Source organism: Lagopus leucura, unplaced genomic scaffold (genome assembly GCF_019238085.1).
Source record: "Lagopus leucura isolate 7727_CA_CO unplaced genomic scaffold, USGS_WTPT01 Super-Scaffold_100045, whole genome shotgun sequence".
Lineage (NCBI taxonomy): Eukaryota > Metazoa > Chordata > Aves > Galliformes > Phasianidae > Lagopus > Lagopus leucura.
In genome coordinates, this window is record NW_024962292.1 from 3,071,937 (window position 1) to 3,099,159 (window position 27,223).

At 41.7% G+C, this 27,223-nt stretch overlaps 1 protein-coding gene across 1 annotated transcript in view; it reads right to left on the reverse strand.

The window, feature by feature from the left end:
* Positions 1 to 27,223, reverse strand: part of PHACTR3 (phosphatase and actin regulator 3) — a 67,554-nt gene that overhangs the window by 17,994 nt on the left and 22,337 nt on the right. The window contains exons 2-8 of the mRNA XM_042884744.1: positions 26,840 to 27,001; positions 25,893 to 25,970; positions 21,798 to 21,986; positions 18,724 to 18,927; positions 14,947 to 15,208; positions 13,842 to 14,089; positions 9,024 to 9,177 (exon numbers count right to left, since the gene is read on the reverse strand). Of these exons, the coding sequence (XP_042740678.1) occupies positions 9,024 to 9,177; positions 13,842 to 14,089; positions 14,947 to 15,208; positions 18,724 to 18,927; positions 21,798 to 21,986; positions 25,893 to 25,970; positions 26,840 to 26,996 (1,292 nt within the window). The 5' untranslated portion in view covers positions 26,997 to 27,001. The remainder of the gene's footprint in view (positions 1 to 9,023; positions 9,178 to 13,841; positions 14,090 to 14,946; positions 15,209 to 18,723; positions 18,928 to 21,797; positions 21,987 to 25,892; positions 25,971 to 26,839; positions 27,002 to 27,223) is intronic.

The window sequence follows — 27,223 nt, forward strand, 5'->3', positions numbered from 1 at the left end:
GGTTTATCTCATCTTCTCTTGAAAAGGAGGATCCTTCCTGTTGGGTGGTATTTCTAAATATTGTAGCCATGCCCTGTAATAGCTATAATAGTAATGCCATGGTGTGGACTGTCCAGGAAATGGCTTTTGCAAACACCTTCCAATGAGGCGTGTCTCCTCACAATAGACCAGCTGCTATCTGGAGAGGCTTTCCTTGCTGTTCTTACTGTTATTATTTCTGAAAAACTACAGAAGTATTAATTCATTCACAACCTGATTTGCCCAATGAATATGATCATCTCAGGCAAATGAGTGCAGAAGCTCATCTGTGAGCCACAATGTCTTCATTTTGAATGTTTTTTTCCCAACAGTAAGGCACTCAAGTCTTTATTCTACCGTTTGTGTCTCAGCCCAATCACATTTTGGATAATTTTAATTTAAAAAATAACTGTTGCATCTTTATGCAACAGTGAACTAACTAGGCTGAAGAAACCTGTTTCTAGTGTGATTTAAGACTAGGATTTTACTAATGTGCTGGCTCTTCAAGCCGATCCATTTCCTAGCTGTGTGGAGAGTCCTCAGCAAGGTAGATTTTTCAGCAGAAGGTCCCCAGCATCAGAGGTTGTTGTCTGTTCCACTGGATAAATACTTGAGCACAGACTGATAAACCTGAGAGGCCTCTAGTCTTTTGCTATGCAACATGACAGCTACAGAAGACAGAAAATGAGGGCAACTTCTAGGAAAGAATCATTATCCTGAGGCTGGAGAGTCAGGGAAATGCATTGGCCGCTTCAGTCTCTGTTTTTCAACGTAATTAAATCATTGAAGGGAACTTGAAGTACTCTGTAGGAGTCAAGCAGCTCCCAAGTTATATGAAAAATCCCATAACACCAGAGTAAGCCTGCAAGACCTGGTGATAAAGCTGCAGCTTGCCGGGTGGGCACAGGGAATGAAATCAAAGAGACTTAGCTAGAACTACAGTTTAATCATTAATCTGACTAATCAATATTTATTAAGTAGTTTGATTAAAAACAGCCTCTATTCCGACCTGTTTCTTCTCCTTGCCTCCTGTCTATTTTCTAAATATTTCTTTCTTTCACTTTTCACTGCCTAGCTGTCTCTGAAGTTATTTCAAAAAGGCAGGAACTGTGCTACACTGACCCAGTTTTACTGGATGAAAGCAGCAAGCCCAAGCCTCTATTTCTGGGAGGAATTAAGATCTTGAATGAATGAGGGCACAGAAGTTGTGCTCAGAGCTGTGGGAGGAGGAAATGGTAGTAACCCTACCAGTATTTGGACAGCTAGCAACGGCCATGTGTTAATTGCTGTTTCCTTGATCACATGCTGGGAGCCATCTGAGGTCTGGCCAGTTTTTAGACTTCATTCCAAAAACATGCTTGAATTCTTCATGCAAAGGTGCAAACCACTCACCTGACAACACTGCCCCATAGATCAGCAATAACTGCTGTGGTACTCGCTGTCTGCCCTCCAGGTATGGTGCATTCAAATGTGACACCACATCATAAGGAAGTTTCATCATTTTCCCTTCCTCCATCTAAAAGCCACACTGTATGTTCTGTGGGAGAAGTAAATTCTAACTGCTTAGGTATTCTGCAACTCACAGCAACAGTCATGGCAAAAGTCACTTAAATCCACTCTGCACATGAAGCTGGTTAGGTTTAAAGGAAAAGGGGAGCAGTAAAAACCTTTCTTTTTTGTTCATACATAATTTAATGTGGCAAGACTGAAGTTGGGTAAATCAAAACTGAAAAAATGTACAGCCAACCCCTCTTCAGGCTTACATTTTTGCTTACACCTATTCACAGTCTTACAGATAAGTACTGTCCATCCCATCTTGCTTTTGTACTTTTGAAGTAAGTGCTTCACATGAAAGGCATAAAATATTGTTCCTGAGTTTCATGAACAAATGACAAAAACCTAGATGTGAGTAATGGCAGCAATACAGTGACCATCCCCACAAATGGCAAGGGCTGCCACCATGAGTGCCTGAGCTGCCACTTGAACTATTGGTAGCCCACAGCTGCTACAGCACTTTGTTTGGGTCTGGTTTTTGTCACAGTACAGCATGAATGGCTGTGACAATCAGAACACAGCCTGTTTTGGTCCCTATTGATTAATCTATGTTTTCTTTCCCCTGGAGGTGTTCAAGAAATGTTTAGAAGTTGTACTGAGGGATGTAGTTTAGGGGGAAATACTGGTAATGAGCGGATGGTTGGACTGGGTGATCCTAGACATCTTTTCCAACCTTGGTGATTCTATGATTCTATGCTCTGCAAATTAAATTAACTTCTGTAATTACTTGTGCTCCAAATCAGCTTAAGGACCCAAATCATAATCCAGTGTAAGCTGAAGCGTTACAGAATATTATTGGCTTTCTACGGATTTCCATTTTGTTCTATGACTGCTCAATATTTACAGGGCAATGGTCCAGACATGCAGGCACATGTTGATGCCTAGTCTTTGAGAGGGGACCTGAGCCTGCACACAATGCTGTCCGTAGGCAGTTTAGCAGGGCAAAACTAACACTATTTTCATCCCTGAAGTGTTTTTTCCTTATTTAATTACACTTGCTTAGGCAGCTTTCATGCAATTTTATTTATATAGTTATGTGGAATAGATTGAGGCCTTCTGAACTCTGACGTTTTTTGATCTCTACTTTTACATGTGCCACTTCTGCTAGAAGATCAGTTCAAGAAATTGACTCTGTGTCCCAGAAAAGGCCCTCGATACTTCTGTGTCTACACCTGCTGCTCTGCTCTTCCCTCTCCTGCTGTGCACTGACCTGCTGCCCTTGCCTTCACTTTACTGTGAAAAACATGTTTGATTATGAATTCCCAGCACTGGAGTCAGGGAAGTAGAACAGAGCAGCACAAGGAGCTGGGCTTCCCAGAAGGAAATCTTTTATCGGCTGTGACCCGCTGATGTAAAGCTTTCTCGTCCCTAGGCAGAGCATGCTGAATCTTTAGAGATGTAAACTGCACTGAGAATAGCTTTGAGTCATATGTGCAGTGTTCAGATCAAAAATTAACCTATGGAACTGAATCTTCACTGTTGCAACGCTTTATGAATGAAGTAGCGTATTTGAAAGTTGTTGCCAGGCACACAGTGGGTTGGTGTGATACAGCAAATGGCTCTTGCTCAGGTGCAGCTCATGGCTCTTGCCTGCAGCTAACAGGCTGTCTTGTAAGTAACTGCACGTGTTGTGCTGCATTACTGAAGCAAACAAACACTTCTTGTTGAAGAATTTCTTTCAGGAGGATCTGCTATGATCACATACTCATGGGGGCTGGGTTTGTTACTTGCTGATCAGTGATTCACATTAGTGAAGTTCATTCTGTTTTTGCAAATATAATAAGCGAAAGGGAACAAGGGATACCCTTCTCAAGAGCTCTTCAGTCCTTAAGAAGAAGGGACAGGGTATGTCAAGTACTGATAATCTTGAATCTCTTGTAATACGTGTATCTGAGCTGTATGGCAGCTCCCTTGAATCTGAAAAGTGCTGTAAACAGGAGGCTAAACTCACTCATTGCTTGGAGACATGAACAAAACTTGAGCTTTCTCTCTTTGCTTGTGATTTTCATCGTTGAAGACTGCCTCAGAGTAATTCTGGCAGCAGATACCAAACCCCCTTGACTGCAAGGCCAGCACTGTCTGTCACTGGGTACAGAATGGAGTTTCCAACTGTGTTCCTGACTTCAAGGAAGGACGCAGAGAATCTTAATGCCTATGGAATTCAAGCATCTCAGTTCCAGAGGCAGCTCTGAAAAATCTCAGCCGTTGCTTGCGCCTCTCCCCATTCTTTCTACTACTTATTTCCCAAATACATTGCTTGTCTTTCTCTTTTCCTGTAGCCTGAAAACCTGAGCCCACAATGGAAAAGAGCCAGAACATGAAAAAAATCCCAACTCCTTACATATCACTGGGTCTAAACACACTTCAGCGCTGTGCAAGCTGATAATAAAATACCACAGCATCCCCGTGCAAATCCCCAGCAGCCCCCCCCCCCCCCCCCCCCCAGCCCGCTGGCTGTCACGATCTCATGCTGTCTAGAGCAGAGCAGGAGACTCCCCTGGCTTACCCACATGCCCACGGAATTAAATTCTGGCTCTATATATAGCTTGTGTCATATGCAAGGAGCTGCGGGTTGTGCAGACACCCACACTGCACTCACCAGGGTTATTTTTAGCATTGGTGACAAGGTAACCTGGAGGATTCCTGCCAAATGAGGAAGGCATGCAGTAAATCGTACACAGCTAATTAGCGGTGACAGCCGAGCTTTTCTCTGCTCCTGCCTTTCTGTCTCTGACACAAATCTGTGTCATGTCTTCCCAGCCAGTCTGAAATTATGATCTAAATCAGGACGGTTCCCTAATTTCTACTTCAGCCAGAGCACAGCCAGAGCTGCATCAAAAAAGCCCCAAAACTCAATAATCTCTAGGTAAATTTAGGGCAATCTCTAAACTGGGCTCAGTTCAGCACCCGCTCAACACTTTTCTGCATTAGGGCTATTAACATATTGTACCTCACTCTCCTTTTGACCAAATCAAGTAAAGTATGCCCCCAAATCCTGTAAATTCAGCCCGCTTTCCCAGTGGATGCCTCTGGAGGGCTGATTCCTTTCCAGTCAGCAGAGCTGCTCTGAGCCATTCCCATGAGGAAACAGTGCTGGATGTGTTGTTCTTAGGAAACAGGACACAATAGGTAAAATTTTCCTTTATGACTGCTCTGTGTTGAACCGTCACACTTTATGCTTTCAGGCTGCGAATCTGAAGTGCTGTTTTCTTGGTGTTCTGCCTTCAGCAGCGCTGTGAACTTCACGCTTTGTTACGTGAGGCTGAGCTGCAAACCTGAGCCTAATCTGGCTATGCATTTTGCTACCTCTGCACTTTCTGGGAAGTCAACTTGCAAATGCCTTTCTGAGAACCTCAGGGCAGCACTAGAACTGCAGATACCCAGATGTGGTAAATCTGAATAAAGATACCTTCTTTGCCAATTTACATGGACAAGAAATCTTGCCCCAGCATGATCTGCTTCCCCAGGCCAGGATTTCCAAAGTGGTTTAGATGAGTTTTAGGTTCACAAAGCTGTCACTCTTCCTGTGTGACTCCTTTTATGCCCACACTTCTGCATATGAATTCCCATCTCCATAATCTTCTAAGTGCTGCTTAATGTTTCATGTCTACTTATGCAAATATCCAAGGAGGTGACACAGAACATGAAGTGAAAATTACAAGTACAATCTTTTCCGAGAATTCATGTTTTTGTTGAAACATTAAGTAATAATGGAGAGTCTTTAACTGTGGTTATACAAAGCGTGCCTGAGAAGCACCAGCCACCCAGGCAGCTCAAACATTAACTTCCCAAGCAGTCAGATATCAAATTTAATTAAACAACCCTTTCCTACATCACTTTTCAGCTGAGCAACTATTTTACTTCTCCAAATTTCAGCTAAAACTCCTTCTAGAACAAAGTGGGTCTGTAAGACAGAAAGCAGCTCTTGCAAATAATCGTACTTGCAAATGTCTTCTCTGCCTCTTGACACAAAGAGCTCTCAATTCATTGAATTCCATGGAGGGCTTATTATCTGTGCTGTGAACCCATAATAATTGGAAACGAGACCTGTTGGGAGCCTGGAATATCAAAATCTCTGTTGTCTAATGCACAGTAGAATATTGCAAGCACATATTGTGGCCATGGGCACTGGGATGCATGAATTAATAACAGAAAACATGACTGGAAAGGGAAATACGGGGAAGATGGAACACTACCGGTTTGGATGGAGGAAGAGGGAGATGTCTGTGTTTCCACGGCAACAAGTGATAATTTGGCTTGGAAGCACAGAAGATGGGAAATACATGATGGGAAAGTGAAGAAAAATAAGTATTCGTTTTGGTTGTGCAAACACTCATGAGCATGACAGCACAGAGTTGGCTTTATTGCCAGATTCACAACTACCCCCAAATGTATTTCAACTAGAACCATTTAGAAAAAATACAGTGGTTTTGATAAAATGCTTTTCTTCTCTCTCCCTATTTTTTACGTTACTTAGATGCCATTATTGATGTGTTTTGTACATTACATACATCAGCATAGCTTTCTTTCTAGACTACAGAGCTAGGTTGTGTTAGCTGTGAAACAAGCAATTTTCCAGGCAGCTATAAACTTTCAAATCCCTACAAATGTGCTGTAAAATATTGATCTTGAAAACAACTGCCTGTTTACTTGCTATTCTGATGCAGTCAGCAATTGAATAACAACTCTCTAATTTGCTTGTACATTATTCTCTTGTGCAGAAGGACAGGTGATACAGCCTGATGGTATATCTAGATTCATAGCTGAGCAGGCAAGTCCCATTGCAATTATCAAAATGTTACCAGTACAGAAGTAATATGCTCTAATCTGCACAGGAAATGGCAAGATTGTACAGCAAGCATTCATGCCTATTGGACCCCAATTGCCTGATAGTACCTCATACTTGAGCACTTAGCAGTATGCTGTAAACTTCCAAGCTGTCACACCTACAGAGAGATTCAGCTGCATAAGTATCATTAAATGAATGAATGTGAAGACCTCAAAAGCTCATCCAAGATTCTTATTCTTCTTCCCAGTGTGGTTGCGTTTCCATGCTGCTGTCAGGTTGTGCTCTGAGAGGGGACTCTGGAGTGGTCTGTGCTGTAGGGAGTGAGAACTAGTCAGAAACTCCAGAAGGATGAGTCGAGGGCTTTGACTCCTCTGCCTTTGCCAGCACCAACTTTTAGGTTTGGGATTTTATTTTTCATTTTTTAAAACATTCCTTGGTTTTCTTGGTGTAAATACTGCTTTTGTGCATCCGTCACCTGAGCTTGTTTGTATATTCCCATTCTATTCTGAGGGATGAGTTAAGAGCGAGCTGAGCTCTGCCAGTGCACATATGTGCTGGAAGTTGTGTGGGAGGTTGCTTCCAAACTGTTTTGCCATTCCTGGCTATTCCAGCAATCTCTGCACCGTCTGTTTTCCAAGATGCGCTGAACCTGACACGTTCCAGGAGGAAGCATCTAAAAGAAAGACTGTCTTCCAGCACTTGGAACAAAGCTGGCTTTTAGCCATCCTCTACACATAACCATTGAGACTAATAGCCTGCACCACAGATTGCTTTGTGAGATCATAAGAGACAATATGGGGACTATCTTTACTGCCTTTACATTTCCTAGCGTCTAGTCATGACCAGTCCTTTTCTTTACCAGCAGAGCAGTTTTCTTTTTAAGTCCTTGTACTGATAGTTGAGTTATGACTCCTTTAAAATAATTCTCCGGGCTTATTAGGAAGTAAAATGGCAAATGAAATGAAAAAGATAAAACCTGCAGTTATGCCACCTCAAGCTGCAATTCCATCAGACCTTTCAGATCAGAAGTCAGGTGGTGTTGAAGAGAGAGGTGACCTTCCAGGCATTTCAGCAGGATGAGGTGTGGCTGCCGATGAGATAATCTTATCCCTCTGAATACAGGTGGTGGTTCAGCTTGTTTTTAAAGGATGCAGTGGGATGGCAACCTTTTTGTTGGTGTATTTTAGAGCAGTAAAATTAGGCACCTGATCTATGAAAACATTTCTTTTTGTCGGGCCAAAATACTAGACTTAACAGTATCAAAGTGCAACTTGAAATATTTCCCTGAAATGAATACATAAGGTCTACTTTCTCTCCTGAAATAATGGCTATTAAGGCACATCTGTGGCTTACTCTGGCTGTATCTCTTAGAATTTGTTGTAAACTGTAACATGGGATTTTCTGCTTGCATAGGATGTATGTATTTTTTGTACAGGAGCCGTCATTTGCTGTCTTGCACAGTCACATTCCTTTGGGTGTAAGGTGCTGCCATGAAACAAAGAATAAACAGTAGTTCCTAGGAGTCTGGAAGAAGGTGACTGCTGCATCCAACACTGCAGGGGCATCAGGACATTTCCCTTAATCTCATCTATGTTCATTCAGCATCTCATTTCTTAGCAAGTGTGGTGGTGGCAGGGGTGTTTCCTCCCAAAAGCGCTGGTCTGTTAGGACTTGTGTTTTTGATCCATATGTGTCTCTCATTCACTGTCCCCTGAGGTAAAGTTTAATCAAATGCATACACATGAATGAGCTAGCCTTAAATATCAATAAATGTTTCTTTCAGGAAAGACTTGAAATATTTAATAAGCTTTGGAAATGAGCTTCTGTTAGTGTTTCTCAGTTTGATTTGGCAGCAAGCAGTGCTTGCTGTCCCAGTGTGGGCAGGCACAGCACACATTATTTAGCAATCTACTTTGTCTCATCTAAAAAATTCATGCTTCCATATACCCAAATGTAGCTTTTAGGGGAAAAACAAAAACCAAAAAACCAACTGCACACACACACACACAGAAAAACAAATGATGCAGTCCCATAGTTACCTTCATTCTTTGCTTTAGGCTACACGCCACAGTTACGCTGTTTCTCACCCAGCTCTACACTGTTGCCCTGGTTACTGATCAAAACCAGACCATTCCTGCCATCCCTGCAGCAGGACTTGCACAAACGCGTTACCCATGTGTCAGCAATGCTGCTGAAGCTGCTCCTCCCTTAAAACAGAAACACAGCCACCAACGCATGCAGGAGCTTCCCCTTCTTTGAGCATGCAGTTATAGCAATGGCCCTTCGCCTTAAATTCAGCTAGTGCTGGCCAGGCCAGATCAGATCAATATGTAATCAGATTACTGTTGTTACATTAAAGCACTAGCCTTCTTAGAGGACTTCAAAATCTTAATCACATCTGTGGAACCACAGGTAGATTTGGAGGTTTATAACTTCCATTTACGCATGTCTTGTTTTCCACTGAAATCAAGGGAATCCTGACTGAAGAGGCAGTTAAGATTTTTTCATGTGCCTGACTGACAGCTGAAAATGTGATGTGTTAGATTTTGTGTTATTCACTGCTGGAAATGTACTCAGGGGTGGGTGACAATTTCTCATCTGACGGTACTAAGAAGGCACTTCATTGAAAAGGGAGATTCCCCCCTATACTCAAATAACTTACTTTGAGAGCTTCATTTCAATTTGCTGCCGGATTTCCTGTCTTTCCTCATCTGTCCTCCTTGGGAAAATATTCCTGTCTTCCAGCTCCTGCTTGCTTGGTCTGTTTCGTAGTTTTACTGCCAACAGTTCTTTCTTGCATTTTCTTGGCAAAGTACCTGGGATATGGATTGTAAAGAAAGGCATTAGAGACAGTTCCTGGAGATGAAAAGTGAACATGTAAAGAGTGGGAAACTGTGCAGAGAGATGGTGACTTGTAAGTTAGTGTGCAGTGAGCAGTAACACACAATCATATAAGCAGTGATACAACTGTGCTTGTGATTAGGGCTCTGACAATAAACTGCTTACAAATGCAGAAGGGTTGTAGTCCTCTGTTGTCTTTACTGGCCTTCATAAGAAAGCAGTGGTTTCAGGAGAAAATTATTTGCAGCTGAGATATGACTTACACCTTTAGTTCAGAAATCAAAGGCTGTGCATCTTGTCTCAGACCTCTGAGCATCCCTATAGCTGAGAGCAAACCCTGTGCCACGAATCATTTAGTGGTTCCTTTGCGGAAAGATGGGATGGCTCAACAACAGGTGGCCAGAATATGTGCATCTTCCCCTCTGGGTGACCAGGCATAAACAAGCAATAGGAAATGGTAACTGAGACAGTCAGAGTTGGTCACTCTATTTTTATTTTACATCTAATTATGGCTTTTTAATGTCATTGTTCTTTCAGACATAGAAAACCAAAACTGTGTTAGCAGACACTAACACTGTGTATAGCATTGCATGTAAGCCATTACATGTATCTGCATGCTGTCCAAGGTGACAATGCATCATAACAGAATTGCAAATCAATAGTATACTCTTCACTTTAGGCTTTTTCTTCTGAAGAGAGCAGGGGAAAATATTCCAAAGAATGAAAGAAAATAATATTTTGTGGCACTTTTCAGAATGTTAGCAAGTTAATTGGGCAACACAGGGCATAGATACTTATTGTGATTGCATGTCCTGTTCTGCTTACTGTTAAATGTACTAACACGTGTTTTCTATCAAAAAAAGATGATCTACAGTATTGCCATTACAAAAGAGCTCTTCAAGGAAGACATGCAGAACCTGTTTTCATGAGTTTACTGCTCTTAATGTGCAGAATGTTTGGTCCTTGATGCTGTCCTGCTGGTGACATTTGAAGCACTCTTTCACTGGAAGGAATCGCCTGAGCTTTGGTGTATCCATATTTCTTGTTGTAGCTCTTCAGGCTTAAGCAGGCTAAGCAAGTGAAAACTGGACCACTGAGCTTATACAACCATTTTGCCGTGTGTTTGGAAAGGTATACCACAAAAAGACTGTGAACTCTAACTGCTTACAAAGAAATCAGTCTTCATTCTCAAATGCAGATTAGAAGCCTGAAGTGAAGTCTCTATCTGCTGAGGAGTGGATTGCTTATGGTGTGCAGAGAGGAAAATGGAAGTGCTATTAAAGCTCAGTGAGGTGCTGAGTCACCCTGGAAGGACTGCAGTCTTCTAGTAATTAATTACAGGTACATTGCAGCAAGTAAATTTACACCAGAGTCCTATATGCCTCTGCTGTGCTGTCCTGGCCATTCTATGGTCCAGTCCAGGACTTCAGCAGTCAGAAAATTCTCAGTGCAGAGTAGCACCAGTCAGATGGATGTTGCCAGAGTACTCAGGAGCTGCAGTTAAACCATCAATCTGCTTGATCTTGGGAGCATGGTGTGCAATAGCTGTTTTTTGGTTTGGTACCTTTTTACTTTAACAGTGGTTGTGTTTTGTGGCCCTTTAAAAAAAAAAAAAAAAAAAAGGTTTCACCTTTTCTAAGAAAGGTCATCTCACTTATAAAGAAAATGACATTTAATTGGTATTTTTATTTGGCATTTGAGATAGGATTAAAGTCTGCTTCAAAAGGGATGCTCTGGAGGATGGCAAGATACTAAATCCTAAATAGATTCTCATTTTCAAATATTGGCAGTTTATTTGCCCAAGATCTGGGGGACTACATTATTATTATTGTCACTATTGATCTTGAATTTCTTCATGCAGGGAGGAAAAATCTATAGCACATCCACATATGCATCTTGGGAAAAGTGGGGCAGACAGTAGGTATGGAATCCCTGGGTAAGAAGGGGCAAGTCTCTAAATAGTTGCAATGACCTAAAATGAATGAGTTCAAAACCCTGACTGGAATCTGAAAGCTGTGCCCTTGTTTAGCACCTTCCTCTTAATGCTTTCGAAGTCTGTTGCCAGCTTTAATTAAATTAAACCATACAGCCCTCTGTGAAGAATTAGGTATGTGTTTAACAGATGGGTAAAAGAAGTTAAATTATTTGGCTGTTGCACACAGAGCATTCTGCTAAATGAGTATGTCTCCATCAGAAACACTTGGATTACTAAGCCACAGGCCTGGGACTCAGTCAAGCTTTTTTAAGCCTTCACCTCAATGGGAGTGGATGAAAAATGGGTGTTAGCAGTGCTCAACCCAAGCAGCACATGAAGGAACAGTTTCCCATTTATCCCTGAACGCGCTCTCATTTTCACCTGAAAGTTTTAAACAGGCACTGAGGGGAATTTGGTCATGCCAGGAGGTTGCTGCAGAGAGACTGCACATGCACACTAAGCCCAGTGTCTCTTGAACACGACAGACATGCTGCCCATGTGCTGGCCATCTGTGTGGTGGATTTACAGGCAGTTCAGTGCATTTTGTGTGCACTGAAAGCAAGATATGTATACACCATGCAGCACATGTGGATTTCTCTGTCCAGAACTCTATAGAAGAAAACAAGGGAGCTGTACATGTGCACACAACACTTTTTCTATATGTTTTTTAAATTGTAGAGGTGTGCTCTAAGTGGTTATTCTCCTATTTATCAGTGACAGCTAAGGTATAAGCATGCAGAACTATTCCTGCTCTCACCAGGATGCTCTAAAACTACCTGCTATGTCATGCTATATCTCATGTTTGGATTATGGGAGAACAAGAGCTAGAATCACGGTGATTATTTGCTCAGACAAAGTCAGGGTTGTTTTCTGCTGCCCTCATCCATTTGAAAGTCAGCTGAAACTTATGCTGTGCAGGTAGAAGACTGCATGCACCTTTTTGCAAGAAGTCAGTTTTTGAAGCTGAAGTGCAGACACTGAATTAAGCTATCTCAGTATGTTCTCTAGAAGCTTGTATTTTCAAAGTGAGGTGGAACAATGCAATACATTGAGACAAAGTAAAATGCAGCTGCTCTTCTGAGCTCTGACCACTCCCAGACTACTCTTCTGCAGACTTCAAAAGTCTACTACTCTATGAAATTAAAAACACAAATCATAACTGAAAAATCTCAACTTTAACCCAAATCCCTCTGCAGTATTAAAGGAGTAGAGAGCATACAACCCACACAGGATAAGCTGTGCTCACTTCATCCAGATGTTAGGATTTCTAAAAGGCTTATGCTATAGCCACTCCCATGGTCCATATGCACTATGCACTCATTAATCTTTAGGGTATTTTACCAAATAAAAATGCAAGAGAGCTGGATTAAGCTGATCTCATAGTCCGAAGAGCTGCTTCCCATGCCTGACCAATTGGGTTAATTCCTGAAAAATAATACCTGCCAGACAAAATGAAAGGAGGGAGATGGTGTTACCCCCTTCAGGTACATCAGCAGGGTCTGTTCTCACCTTGACTGGCCCGCTGGTGGCCAGTTCTGTTATTTCACCTCCTGCAGAAATCCATTTTTGATGCTTCAGAATTGAACCAAATAAACCAAATCAAACAAACAAATAATAATTAAAAAAAAAAAAAGGGGGGGGGAGAGAACAAAGGAAACAAAGCCCCAGTTTTCCCCATATCCATTGTCAACACCTTGAGACAAAATCCTTCCTAATCACTATCTCAGTGGAAATTGAAAATGCAAATATCTTCATCTATTTTCTTCCTAAGGATTAATTTCTCCTTGTCAGTATTATGTGTTCAATGCCAGTGTGTCCCATGACCGAGGCCAAATCTTGGTTATGCCTTGTTTCACAATTTATGGCAGCTCAGCTAGGACAACAAATGTTTTGAGAACTCATACCTTTTTCATGCTTGGTCTCTGCAGGTTCCTAACAAAAGTTCCTGTTTTAACTCAATTGAATCCTGACATTTATTTTCTTGTATGTTTACTGTTCATTCTATCAAGCAAAAGGCAAATCCAAATACTGCACACTAATGCAAGGACCTTGCTTGCATCTGTTATCAGTTCAAAGCTACATGCAGGGTGGCAATGACTAATTTGGTGATGTGAAAACACAGTATAGTAATCATAAAGTAACTCTGGATTAACTGATAATTTATATCCTGATTTTCAAACCTGCCCAGATTTTTAAAACTAGAAAGAACCTTTACTTTTAGTGAATTATTCTGGTGTTATTCCTGCCACTTCTGCATCTCTCATTCTCTCTAAAATGCAAATAGAGGCATTTGAATGAATGCTGACAGAAGCAGTGCCATTCAGTGTCAAGACCAGAAATGCCTTGCTTACATTCCAGCTTGCACCATATGAATGGGCAGCATCATATCTCTGAAGCTGCTTTCTTCTGGGTCATATAAGCACTCCACAGTAGGAATCCACAGTCTTAGCCACTGTGTTGCCTAGCTTGCCAAGTATTCATCCATTGCAGCCACCTCAGACACTTTGCAGCTGGAACCCTGTATGATTTGGATTTATGTTATAACTTTGGATTTGTGTTGTGCCACCACACAGAATAATTTATAGTGCTCAGTATTTTCTGTTGTTCTATAGAACATTACGTTAGGCTTCAATAGTATACAATGAAATAAGTGACTTTCCTTACCAGAAATAATGGAGTCATTCAAAACTTCCTCATCCTGATAAAAAACAGAGTCTTCCTTTAGCTCTGAGTTCATTATCATGTTTTCTTTGTTCTCATCTGACTCTTTAACTGAATTCCTCTTATTTTCTGTATCACTGCTGTAATTCAGGGAGTTCTCCTTTTCTTTGTTGCGCTCAATGCTAGACGTTCTGGATGGACGGACATCCACTCTTTTTTTTGGAGAGCCTTTGCTTTCTCTTCCATGGAAGCTGTGGGTGGAAGGTCGAGCCCAGTTTTTACAAAACACTGTTTTAGTGCCACAGTAGGAACTTATCACTATATGAAAATGAGTGGCATGGCCTGTAGCTCATAAAAGCCAGGACAGAGAGTTCAGTATGGGAGAACAGGGGATGGCATCCTCAAGACTGCTGACAATAATGAGCACAGAGATCTAGGTTTGTCATAAGGTACAGAAGGGTAATAATAAGGTACAGAGACTAATGTATTTGTTTGATATATAATCACGTGCTGTGCTGTACTGATTAAAGGAAAACACACAGGTGCATACCCCTAACATAAAACACACATGACACGAAGTATTCTCTTCCTGATATTTTCTGATCATGACAAAGGGCATGGAAATAATACTGAATGAATCTCTTCTCCACAACAGTAGCTGTTATGGAGCTGAGAAATGTTACTAACTTCACTGGTTATTTCTGTCTTTCTCTAATACAGAGGAGGGTTCATAATGAAAACCAGATAAAGTACCCAACGTACACCCACAAAAGCATTTGTATTAGAAAATGTATACTCTATATGCTCATGTATAAGCCAAGAGACATACTGAAATAGTAACATTTCTCAGATATATTTACAGGACAGTTTGCCTTAGTTACTCTACCTTGATATGTTTGGAAGAGTTTCTTTTGCAGTGGGCCAAAGATTATTAACTCTTTCTACCTGCTTGAAAACCTACCATGTTCAAAGCAGTGACCTCAAGAAGATGAAGGCGAGCTGCAGAAGTGGTTAAAATGCTAAAAAACAGGATAAGGGTGTTTACCAAGAGAAATGATTTAGTGGAATGACTCCTCATGCACCCATGTAGCCAAGAGGCTGCAGGTACCTGTCCTGCCGGTGTTTGGTGGCCAGAGCCCTGTGGAGTTCTTCAATGACTCTGCTGGGAGGTAAAGGCAGGTGGACAGCAGCCAGGTGAGGGGAGCCAGTCGGCGTTGTTACCTGTCCTCTGACGTGCGACTCGGAGCTTTTCTGGCCAGAGGAATGGAAGAGGCCAGATTGTCCTGAGATTTGAGAGGAGCCAACAACTACATAATTCTTCAGGATAGTGGAAGGAGGAGACTTCATGGCTGGGTCATCTGTGTCGCTTCCTGCTGTCAAAATACAGGAGGGTAAAAGGTCATGCAATACTTGGATTTTTGTGCAAAGAGCCTGCACTGAAATTAATCTGATAGAAGAAAATAGTGATGTTTGGTTCTTGCTAAGAGGTAACTGGTTAAGCTGAGTAGCCATCTGAATTCAGAAGGCTCATGCTATGCAGGTCTGCATCTTTGATGTAGCAAAATAGATGCTTACCCCACATCCCTTTTCTCCCACACAGTCATATTCTCCTTTTCCCAGCCCAGTGCAATCTTGATGGTCAGTGCTGTTCTTGCTAGCTACTGATGTCCTGTACTGTGGTGGCTTTCCATTCTAGCACTTTCTCTGCTGGACTCTGGCAGATTATATTAAAATTTATGCGCTGCGGTTGACAGTCAGGACAAAATGTACCAGTGTCTATTGTCTGCTCTTCTGTGATGACTGCACTGATCAGACCCCTGTCTTTCATATGCCAGTTGAGGAAATGCCAAAATTATTGTAATGTAACATTCACATAACAAAACTTGCCAAATGAAATCCAAATGAAAGATGTGGTATTGAGCACCAAGAAATGAATAAGAAGAAAAGGACAAGCTAACATGTTTGTTTGTTTTACATCTCAATTCAGATTTTTTTTTTTTAATCTTGTATAAGCATTTTACTGGAAGCTAGATTTTGATGCATAAATTCTCTAGCACCTGAGTCCAAAACACAGCAGATGTTTCCCTAGTTGTAAGTTTGGTAGTTTTGCATTCTTGAGATACTTGAACACTTAGGCTGAAAAGATGCTGATTAGTTTTTCTGTTTTGCAGTTGTCTTTTCCTTTCCCTTTTTTCCACATAGCTCAGTCCCAAACTTCCTGGCATATGGTGGTGGTTATTGCAACAGTTCGGTCTGGTTGCAAAAAGGCAACCTGACATCTTCGTGCGAAAGGACTTTGCTTTTCTCTTGTTGCCATCTAGTGTTGTAGACAGGAATTTAAACTGACACAGCTTATACAGGTATTGTACGAATTTGTTTTCACAGAACATGTTTACTGTTTTTGAGGTAGGAGAGCAGAATTAATGAGGGCAACAGTAAAACCACTTTGGGTTGGGAAGGAGAGCTCCTGTATCCACAACCAAATTCAAACGTCAACTTTGAGAGCATAAGAATAATAAGCCCAGTCTCTTCTTCACATTTAAAGGGTAGACAAGAGAGCAAGATTTTACCATTGCTGCCAATCTGCTTTCATATTCTAAGAGAGGTCTAAATCATTTTTTGATTTTAAGAAGGCATTTTTGCACATTTCTCTCCGTCTGACCCAGAACTCTTATCAGTGCCCAGAGTTGTTGAATCTATCTCTTTATACCTCCAGGAGGCAGAGGTCAAGCTGATCTAAAAACTACACTATCAAAAATCTGAAAATGTCTGAAAGCACAGGAGCATTTCTTCAAGTCTCTAGGCATCCGATGTGCAGAGCCTTGGCAATGAGGTGCCTTCCTAGCCTGGAGCTGATCAGGACATTCTGCACCCACAAGACAGCCGCCTTCTGCTAAGCAAAGATGTTTGTTCGGCATTCAAGTAGCAATTCTGATCATGTGCTCCTGTGGAAATACTTCTGAATTCATTTTCCACCTCTGCTCAATGGGAGAGGGTTGCTGCGTTTTCTCAGAGCTAGAACCCTGCATTCAGCTCAACCCCAAAGCAGGAAGAGAGGACACTTTGCTTTATCTTCATATTTGCTTGTTTCTGAAATGGGCCAGCAGCCAATTTTGTCCTCATTGCAGCTTGGGCCAATATTGCGTTTCCTTAAATCACACCTTATTCAATCTAATAACAGCTGTTCAGTGAATAATCTTGCAAAGTGATGTCTTGGCACCTTGCCCTGTTCCCCCTCTCTGTGTGATTAATTGGTGCTTGGCTCATTCCTCACTCCTTTGCTAACAACATCTCCAGCATTGTTAAATGGGAAAAAAACAAACACAAAAGAGCTTTTCAACCTCTTTGTTCCTTTTCTTTTTTAATAGCTCTTTGTTTGTCTCTCCCCATACATTTGTATCCCCTTTCACTCACTGACAGTATTTGTTTAGTTTTAACTTGCCACTGCCTCCACTTGCAAACAAAAATAAACAAATGTATAATGACCATTGGATAAAGGTCCATAGTTACTGCAGTCATTGAGAAAACCAAGAGTTGTTCTTTGTGGAATATTTAGGTGAAAATTAAATGGCAAAACTCAAAATATCCCAGATGTTAGAGGAAATACTTAGGTTAAGCAGCAAAATATCTAAACTCAAAGTGCTGTTAAGTGTATAGTGGGTCCATAACCTTGTTACTCTCCAAAAGTTAGGTTTTCCAAATGGCCTAAATCCAACACAGAATGTCTCTCTTATCAGTTGAGCAGTGACAAAGGGGAGTCCTGGTTTGTCTAGTTTATATTGCAAGGTGGAAGAGGAAAGCTAGAGCTTGACCTATAGCAGAGAATGGTGAGAGAATCTGAACAATAGCTCCAAGAAGCATCTTGAATCTAGGTCACACTTAAACTCTTATGGCCTTTAGGTGTGGACGAAATATGAACATTTTTCATTGGAAACAAATACTTGTGATTTTCCTCAAAAAGACAGAAAACCCCCCGTGTTTTCTGTGAGTTCCAGTAGTCTGATCAGTGTCTCTCTGATATTTTGTTTCCTGGTGACTTTGAAAACCCTGTTCTTTGTGTCAGTGGGGATGCAAATCAGGGCTGAGATAATGGCTGTCATTTAAAAGTCTAAATACCCAACAGGTCTGGCATTTAGATGTCAAGACTTGATTCTAATTTGCAGTAAGGCCCTTTTAACTGCCTTTACCATATGTAGGGGTCCCTAAAATTGGAAGAAACTAAAATCATATTCACTTTAACACCCCTTCTGTAGTGCCAGAATGTTGGAAAATGTAGTAACATTGGCAATACATTAGAAAATCAGGCCCAGAGGAACTGCTGTTGAAACATTCACTGAAGTCTGGCATGGAGTATTGCGTTGTGGGAGCCAGGTATATCACTTCTGTGCATTCTGTGTAATTAGACCAGATTTCATAGCTCTAGTTTAGAACTACCCTAGAGAGCATAACCTTAAGACAGAAACCTCTACAAAGCCTACTGACTTGAACTTTCTTTTGGCTATTTTACTGTTATGCAGCAGGATTCTAGGTTAAAAATAAAGAATAAAAATTAGAATCTTCCTCATGTTTTATGTCACATCAATATGAGCATCTGATTCAGCAGATGATTACAGTTGGTTTGATATGTTTTACATGTGTTTAGTGCAAAACAAATAATCCACAGATAGATATGTAAAGTACAAAGATCAGTGTGTTTTTATCTGGCATCCAGATTACTCAGTTCAGGGAATTCATTAGCATTCTATTCATTCACTGCAACTAGCCTGATTCACAGTAGCTTGCAAACACAAGCCTTGCAAATGGATGTAAGAAAAAAAAATGGTACTATATAAGTGAACAGTGTATAAGAGATTGGGAAAGTCTGTACTGACTGGCAATGACTGACCTGTGACACTCTTTGTGATTTTGGAGATTGCCTTAGGTGGTGGAGCTGGGAGCAATGGAGGGCTGGGAAGCTGCACTGGATTTCCTTCTGTCGGTTTCTGGGGAGAATCTGTGGTTTCAGGTGCAAGTAAGGCTTGTGGACTGTCTTCAGATGCTGGCAGACTGGCATCTTCCAATTCTTCCTTGGGTGCTGAAGGTTTCTTGGCTAGTAAGAAGATGAGTAAAATTAATGGAAAATGAAGTTAATAATACTGATCAGCCAGGAGACAATGCCAGGAACACTCAGAAGAACAGAACACATGGTACTCAGCTAGAAGCACTTCTTCACTGTGCCAAAAAAAATTGTTCTGTGAAATAGCCAAACAGCTGAGGCAGGTGAAGAATAAAATGTATGAGGATATTGAAGAAATGTTAGTTCTTATGCTCCTGAGAAAAATTTGTGAGCCTCCTTTACTCCCCATTCCTTCCCTAACGCCAATTTTCCTTTTCTCTTCTCAATAACAAAGACAGCAAGGTAAAGCAACTTCTGAGAACTGCAATGGATTTTCTTACAGCAGTGCAGCTGCAGTGTTGTGGTGTTACTGGGTGACTCCTTGTCTGCGCTAGGAATGTGCCAGCAAAGGGCAAGGAGTATTAAACTTGTAATATTGCATGAAAGCTTGTTTTCCAGTTGTTTACAATATATTTTTTTCTTGATTAATACATTACATCAGTCTGCATCTTGCCATCTCTTACTGTACCTGACTCCAGAACTGATGAGTTTTTTCTGAAGATAAAGTTGGCAACCAAGAAGTCTTTCATAAAAAAAGATTTACCAGAGAATCTCAGCAGCTAGCATAGAGCACAGAATGGGTGAAGTATTAAAAAAATGCAGTCACCAAAGCCATAATTTGAGATGGTGAAACAGCATTCATGTCAGGATTGTCCCCTGAAAGATGGCAAAAGCACCTAGCTTTTCCAGTTGGTAGAGCAGTTTGTTAAATTGGCCTGTCTGTGATAAGGGCGCAGGGAAATAGATCCCAAAAGGCATGAAACTGGAGGAGGACGTAGGTGAAATTTTAGTGATTTAGTCTAAAATTAATATCTGATTCCAGCAGTGCTTAGACTTGTGCAATGATCTTTGTATTGGCATACGTGGGGACCCACAGGCAGGTCTGAGCAACTTGGGCAGGTCCCTTCCAAACGATGCATCCTGACACCATGGGCTCAGTAGTAGCCATGAAGGTTGTTTGTCCCAGCCCAGCAGCTAAAGCACTGATCCAAGTGGGGAGATAAGAGTTTCCCCTTAGCATAAGAGCTGTCCAGACTGTTTGGGCTGGAGAAATGGTAAATCCCCAACTTTTAGCAGCCTGGATTGTCTAAACAAAGTACATTTCCCTCCAAAGCATTGTAGACCATCTCCTAAAAACCCAGAGAAGTGGGTACTCACAGCTGCCACATCACAAACTTTTTCTTGGCTTGCTTTTTATGCCTTATTTGGAATACAAGCTCACACTCTCTCTCAGCATCCTGGTATTCAGAGTGCATGGGGAAGCACCAGAACAGTTGGAAACAATAGCATTGGCAAGATAATAGCATTTAATTTGTTGACTAACAGATGAATAAATGTGCCTAGAAGAGGAGGAATGAGTATTTGTCATTCAAGAATGACAGGAAATTAGAATAAATACACAAATGTGACTTGATAGGAAAGCCTCCTTATGTGATAGTTACCAAAATTACTAACTAATTTCCTTTTAAATATATATTTAGAGGGAAATGCTTTGTTCTAGGCTGACATCAGTTTGTATTTTTATTCCTACAAGTATGGAAGACGTGAAATAGGAAAGAAAAATTGAGGAAGAAAGATGTTAGTGGCTTGCCAAGAAAATCAGTCATATTTGGATGCTTTTCCTTGAGTTGAATGGTACTTTCTTCTGGCAGTAATTTCACTCCCTGTAATATGAGAGGATGCTCAGTGCAAGTGCAGTGAGCAGCCACAGTGGGACTATGCAGGTAGGGAAGGTGGACCTGAAAAATGCTCAGCCTCAAACACACCTTCTGAACTTGATTGTGTTCAGAGTAGTATCACAGAAATATCATGTACTGTTGTCTAAAAATCATTTTATGGCCCCAGAAAAGAAAGCTTTGCTTCTGGCTTTTTTTGTTTTTTGTTTTTCTTTCTGTCATTGTTTTTGTTAATAACAGCATGTTTGAGTCAGAGTCTGAAGGCAGACCTGAGTCTTGAGCACACAAACCTATTAACAGATTTCATACTGCAGAGTGAACATTTCCTGCTGAAAATAGTCCAAGGGCTCAAGACTCCTTGGCAGAGTAGATAATTACTTATGGAGAGCCACTGGTCAAAATGCCACCTTGCTACTAGGTAAAAATCTTTCCCTTGAGCTTGTCCCCACACCCACTGGCTGGGTTACGTGGGCAAAGCTGCCCTGCTTCTGCCTAAGGAGTTAATTGTCTGTGTATTAAACAAACATGAGCTCTACAGATGTTTCCTCATAGTCCTGTCCGTGACCTTCATTCCATAACCTGAGGATGAAAAGCTGTCTGTCAGGAAGTCAGTGGAACACCCTGCAGCTGTCCCTCGCCACTCCTGTTTGCCAAAGCACAGTTCCACGAGAAGGACTTGGTTTAGCTTATCTGTACTTGCAGCATTGAGCTGCACTTGTGTTTGCAGGGTGATGACATAGATAGAAGTTGTGCACTGAATGTTGTTCCTCAAGCCAGGACAGACAACTTCAGCCTTGGCAGAGAAGTCTGAGAAATTTTTTTTTGAGAGAAACTTGTTTCATGTTCACAGCAGTCACTGCTAATTCCAAAAGAGCACCATGCCAAGACTGGATTGTCTCATAATCCAACTAATCCCATTATGTGAAGATTTGTGTGGTCCCTCAGTTTGGTAGCAGTCTCAAAATCACTGTTATAAAAAATAACGAGTGCTAACTCAGTATGTGGCTGCTGAGCTGAATGAGGTGTTCTGGCTGTCCACCACACTAACATATTTGACTCCTCATGCAGCTGCTGAGCAGAAATGTCTTTTAATGTCTTATTATATTTTGAAACATTTTTATTCAATACCTGCATCTTCTTTCAGCTCATCCAAATGCAGCTCTTCACTAAGTGAGGTTACATCTGTCGTGGCTGCTGTTGTACTCTCTTGCTGCATCTCTTCAGAGTCGAGTGCCTGGCACACAGGTACACAAGCTGGAGTGTCACTCTGTGTTGCTCTTGTGGCATCATCACCAGTGCAGGCTTTTCCTTCAGTATCTACAACACCAAATCATTTATTCTTAATTAAACGATGAGCAGTGAAAGCTGAACCTCCCTGCTATCCTCTCTAGCAGAGTGAGTCTCAAAGCTGTAGTAATTTCAAAGTAGTCAGGGTCTGAGGTTTCTTTTAGAGAAGCACTTGATTTCTGAAAGTACTGAGCATCTGTAATGTAAAACTCATGGATACCAGCCCATCTGGACACTAACATCCACCCAATTTTCTAGACAAGACATCTTTTTCTGTGCGTGTCCAGCAACCTGGTTAATTAGGCGCTGTGCATATACAGGGAGACCACTGTGCTCTGGAAGCACCTGCTGTGTGGAAGATAAGCATGAACATGGGAGATCAAAGGGCTCTGGAGGGAGGCAATTCCTTCTCTGAGCAGAGCTCACAGTGCAGCATGAGCACAGGTTGCTGTGACATGTCAGGGTCATGCCAGGCTCCATGTGCAGGACACTGCTCTCCAGCTGCCCAGCAGTAATGCTGGCAGGACTGCTAGTATTCTCTACCCAGCTGTAGATTTTGGGCACAGCACTGGATACTCAGCTTCAAAAAGCATGTCTTGTATAATTGAGCTGATCAGGTATTCAAATCCCTCCTCATGCAGACCTAGAAACTGCTCTCTTTGCTTACTCTGAAAGATTTCTGTGCCAGTGATCCCTGCAGCTGTATGCATCTTGATGAGTGAAGCTTTTCTTGTATTCCCCTATTCAAGCAAGATTCCTCAGAATACAAACTATCCTTTTACTGCCCAGCTCTCAGAAATTTACAAGATCAACGTCACCATTGCAAAGCAAAGCAATTACTTCCCACTCTTGCCATCTGTCCATGCTGATGGACATGCCTTCTGTCCACCCCTGACTTCTAAATCGTATTTCTCAGCCCTATACCCTCCTTTCTGGAAGCCCCTGACAGGGCTGTTTCCTTGCAATGATATCATGGCAGGTTTCTTCAACATTGATTGAAAACCAGCTAGCACTCACAGCTATCCCTTTTTAATACAATTTGGACAATCTGCAGAATAATTTATTGCCCTTTAGGGTAAGGGTATCAGATTTTGGCCCAGAGATGCTGTGGAACGGATGCAGTATTTTTGTACACTGAGCTCAGTCTGCCTCATAATCACGTTTGGTGAAAAGTTACTGTTCTTAAAATAGTCCCTGCAGTAGCACAGTTGCTATGATACAGGGAAGGGGAGGGGGAAAAAGTTCATTGCCTACATTTCAGCTCATTGGGAAGGCAGCCTATACATAATCATTGGTGTATTAACAGCTGCCTCTGTTACTTGACAGGCAGCCCTTACCTCCCATTGCTGTAAGCAGAGCTCCACCTGGTTTATTTTGTGCTCACAAAGGGGAGAAATACTGGGGGAAGTTCCCTCAGTGTTTTCAAGGTAACTCTGCTTGACACGTTTCTCACATCCTTCAGAAAGGCAGGCTGCTGACAGCTGTGCCACAATAGAGCTGCAGACAGAGACATGAGCTCCTTCAGATCCTGGCCGATGAGAACGTAATGACTAACGGAGTATTGACAAGGAGACAGCCTTGCTGAAGAACTTCTATTGAGGAACATCTGAAACTCAGAGAAGTGATGCTCCTTGTCAGAAATGAGCAGCTTGTGCATAGAGCAAAGTGGACATTCTGCTTTGATTGGCAGTGGTTCCCAACACCGTGGTTTAGAGAAAGTCTGAGGATGGGAGAAAGCACATATCCTGGTACAGAAAGCAGCAGAGTCTTGGGAATTGCAAAGTAACCAGAAGAATCGGGGCTGTGATTTATCTGGGAAAGAATCCCACTGTGTGCCAGACCCGTACCCTGTAAGCTACAGTGAAGCTGCATGGCAGGTTCAGGAGGTTCCAAGGGCAGCTTGGTATTTGCCATGTATGAGCAGAGTGGCATGTATGAGCCACAGATTTGGCTGTGCAGCATGGCTGGGCAGCTGTGTTTTGGGGTTGTGCGAGGAGGCAGGGTGACATAACCTGTTAGGATGACTCATCCCCAAAGCAAGGATGGCACAACTTCACCCTGGGCTGCTCGCAGATTGATGCAAAGTCTGTGCTGGCTCAGTGGCTTGCTCTGAGCCAGCAGTATGGTCCAAAATGCTGCCTGACAGACCTTATGCTGTGAAGCTGGAGCGTGACTTTGTAACTGCATGAAGCAGATCTACAGATTTCTCAGACTAGAGCTTCATCATGGTTCAGACTGATTATGAAAGTGAGCAGTAACCATGCATCTAGAAGAAGAGTAGAGCCTGATGAAATAGAGAGATTTAAGGATTTACAGCAGTCTTTTTAGCTTAGTACTGCTGCTCTGACAATTGCAACTTACTGCATAAATGAGGACTTAGCCTTGAAACTGCTGCCACTTCAGCTCAGTCCAAGTAGGGCACTAATCATTTACTGAGAATTATTTGGGTCAATTTTTGATACCGGTTAATAAGCTACTTCTGCTGATAATATAATAAAATAACCCTGGAGATTCACAGCACTTTGTGTAAAGAAAAATAACTTGGAGGCTGCTGCAGTGTCCTTCAGCTGACTGTTAGCTGCTCTTCCTTTCTGGGCACAGGGTGGTACTGTAAGCTGGTTTGGTGTTTAGAGGAGCTCTGTGCTTTGCTGTTCTATTTACTGCTGTTTTGCAATGCTCAGACATCCATGATTTCAAATTCATAGGTTATGGGGAAATTCAATACTCCCAGCAGATACAGGGTGTATTTTTTTCTATCAGGTGGTGCTGATATGCTGATAGGACAACTAGTTTGCAGAATGAGAGACAGAAAGAGCTCAAGGGAAAGGCATTAAAAATGTGCCTTCTAAAACTGCCCCTTTTAGAATAAGCTGATGGTTTGATAGGTATTGTAACTTGAACATATTAATCCATGTTAAAATATATCCAATAAAATAATATGATAATTGCTTTAATGCAGTGAAAAAAAAATCCTGTTTAAAATACTCTTTTTTTTTCTGACTCTTCTGTTGCTCGGTTACACGCCAGCATAGCATCACTGCGTGCTGTCCCACAGGCTATTTATAGTCACAGCATTTGTTTCATACAATGGAACTCAATTATTACTTTCAAAGAACATCATTCCTATCTACCAGATTGGTCAAAATCAAAAGGCTGATCTTTCCTCAGTACAATGCTTTCTGCTATTAAGTTTTCAAAGCAAAGAGGATTTTATTTTTTTTAATCTATGTTTACATGGAAAAGGCAATTGGGATGCTGTCCAAAACACACGGAGCTCACTTGGTCTTGCAGAATAGTCACCCAGGTAGCCACCCAGATCCCTTAACCATCTGCTAGGGCTTGGAAACAGTGATACACAGAACCACAGTCCTTTGTGCATATCCATTCAGTGACCTCTACTGAATCTGGCTTGTACTTGGGATGGCTTTAAAATGACACTACTATCAAATGCTTCACTTTTGCACGTGAATGGAAAGCCAGAAAGGCAGCTGAAAAACATCACATTAGTATCATTTTATGAGATTGGGAGTCATGGACTGTACTTTTAAGCTTCCCTGCTGAATGCATCTGTTATGTTTCAGTTTGTATTTGCACCAGTTGTAGCTGACTTTCTTGGCAGTTGGATTTAGCTGGGTTTAGAGCAATTGCATAAAATACATCCACCAGCTCAGACTCACAACATGTATAAATCCAGGCAAGCTGGAACTGCATTCAAGGTGGAAAAAACATCAAAAAATTAAACTGCATGGGCTGCTTGGAACAGGGAGGGATTTAAAAAAAATACAAAAACTAACAGCCTAATACTGATTTTTTTTTTTCTGCTTGTACTTAAGGTTTTCTTTTTTATACGCTTGATTGTTGATCTTTCTTCTTTTGCTTTTTCCTATTGTACAGAAAAAAGATTTTTATCAAAAAAGATGAAGAATTTTTACTTACCCTGTTCCATCATTTCCAGAAGGCCTTTCTTAATGAGTTCATCCCGACCTTGTCGTGCTGTCATTTTCTTCTCCAGCACTGCAAGAAGTAGTAGCATGATACAGCACCAGCTTACAGTGGAGTATTCCATACCTGACTGAGAGCTGCAATGTGGTATTTCTCTCTAGTCTCAAGTGCTGTGTGCTTGGAAAGAAATGCAAGGAATTTTGGGGGAACTTGGACCGGTCAGCCAATTTTGTACTTTTTCCTTTGTTAAAACAGTAAAATCAAGCACGCAGAGTTGAGATTTATGATCTAAGATGCTGCTGATCACCCTGAGAGCAGAATAGCAGTGGTGTTAAAGCCTTGTGCTGTTTGGTACGGTGTATTGGAGCTGCTGCAGGAGGTGGTGTCCCTCACTGTGACACTCCAGAGGGTATCAGAAAAGTGGAGGGAACTGCACCATCTTCTCTGAGGAAAAAGCAGCCAAGTTTGTCTCCTTACTGATCTGAGATACACCCGGTTAGTAGTGAGAGTGTGCAGTGCATGTGCTGGGCTTCTCTACTGCAGGCAGCTGCTTGAGGGAAGGCATTTTGCATGCTGTAGTTCCCTCCTGTCACTTCTCATGATGTTATTGTGACCTATATAATCTTCACCCCAAACAAAAGGGGTGATGATGCTTGGGGACATAAATGTAGTCTATTTGGAGAACGGACACTCCATGAAAGCAGTCTATGTCAAGGTTTGTGCTTCACTCATATTTTTAGCTTTTCTTCTAAATGTATGACATTGTACTATACAGGAAGCCTGCATATATGAGTGTTTTCTAGTTTTAAATGTTATAAATCTATAACATGTAGAGATCTCCAAATTAGATTTAGATCAGGTCATCACTAGTATTTCTGTGCAAGCACATTTCTCCCAAGCTAAGCTTTGCTTCGTGCAGTGTCAGACTGCTCTCATTGTACCTGCAGAGGTCTGCTTTAACTTCTCATTTTTCTTTTTCCGCCACTTCCAGGGTTTGAAGATCCTGCCCAGTGTCGCCAGTTTGCTGTTTCTCCTCACTGGTGGAGTTCTAATCCCTGAGACCAAGTAGTCAGAACGCACTGCAGGAGACTGCTCCATCTCATCTGAGAAGGGAAATGAGAGGAAAGCCAGCAGTTAGACCAAGTGCTTCAGCATAGACTTAAAAAAGGGATGTGAATGGAGGCTCCCCAGCTAACAAGTGTTTGGTCTTGTCTGCTGCTTCCTACCAGTGTCTTTCCAGGCTGTGGACTTTCACAGTACCTGTCTGGATGCCAAATACTTGAGCATCTCCACTGCTGCCTTCTCTCAGGGATCTATCAAGGCTA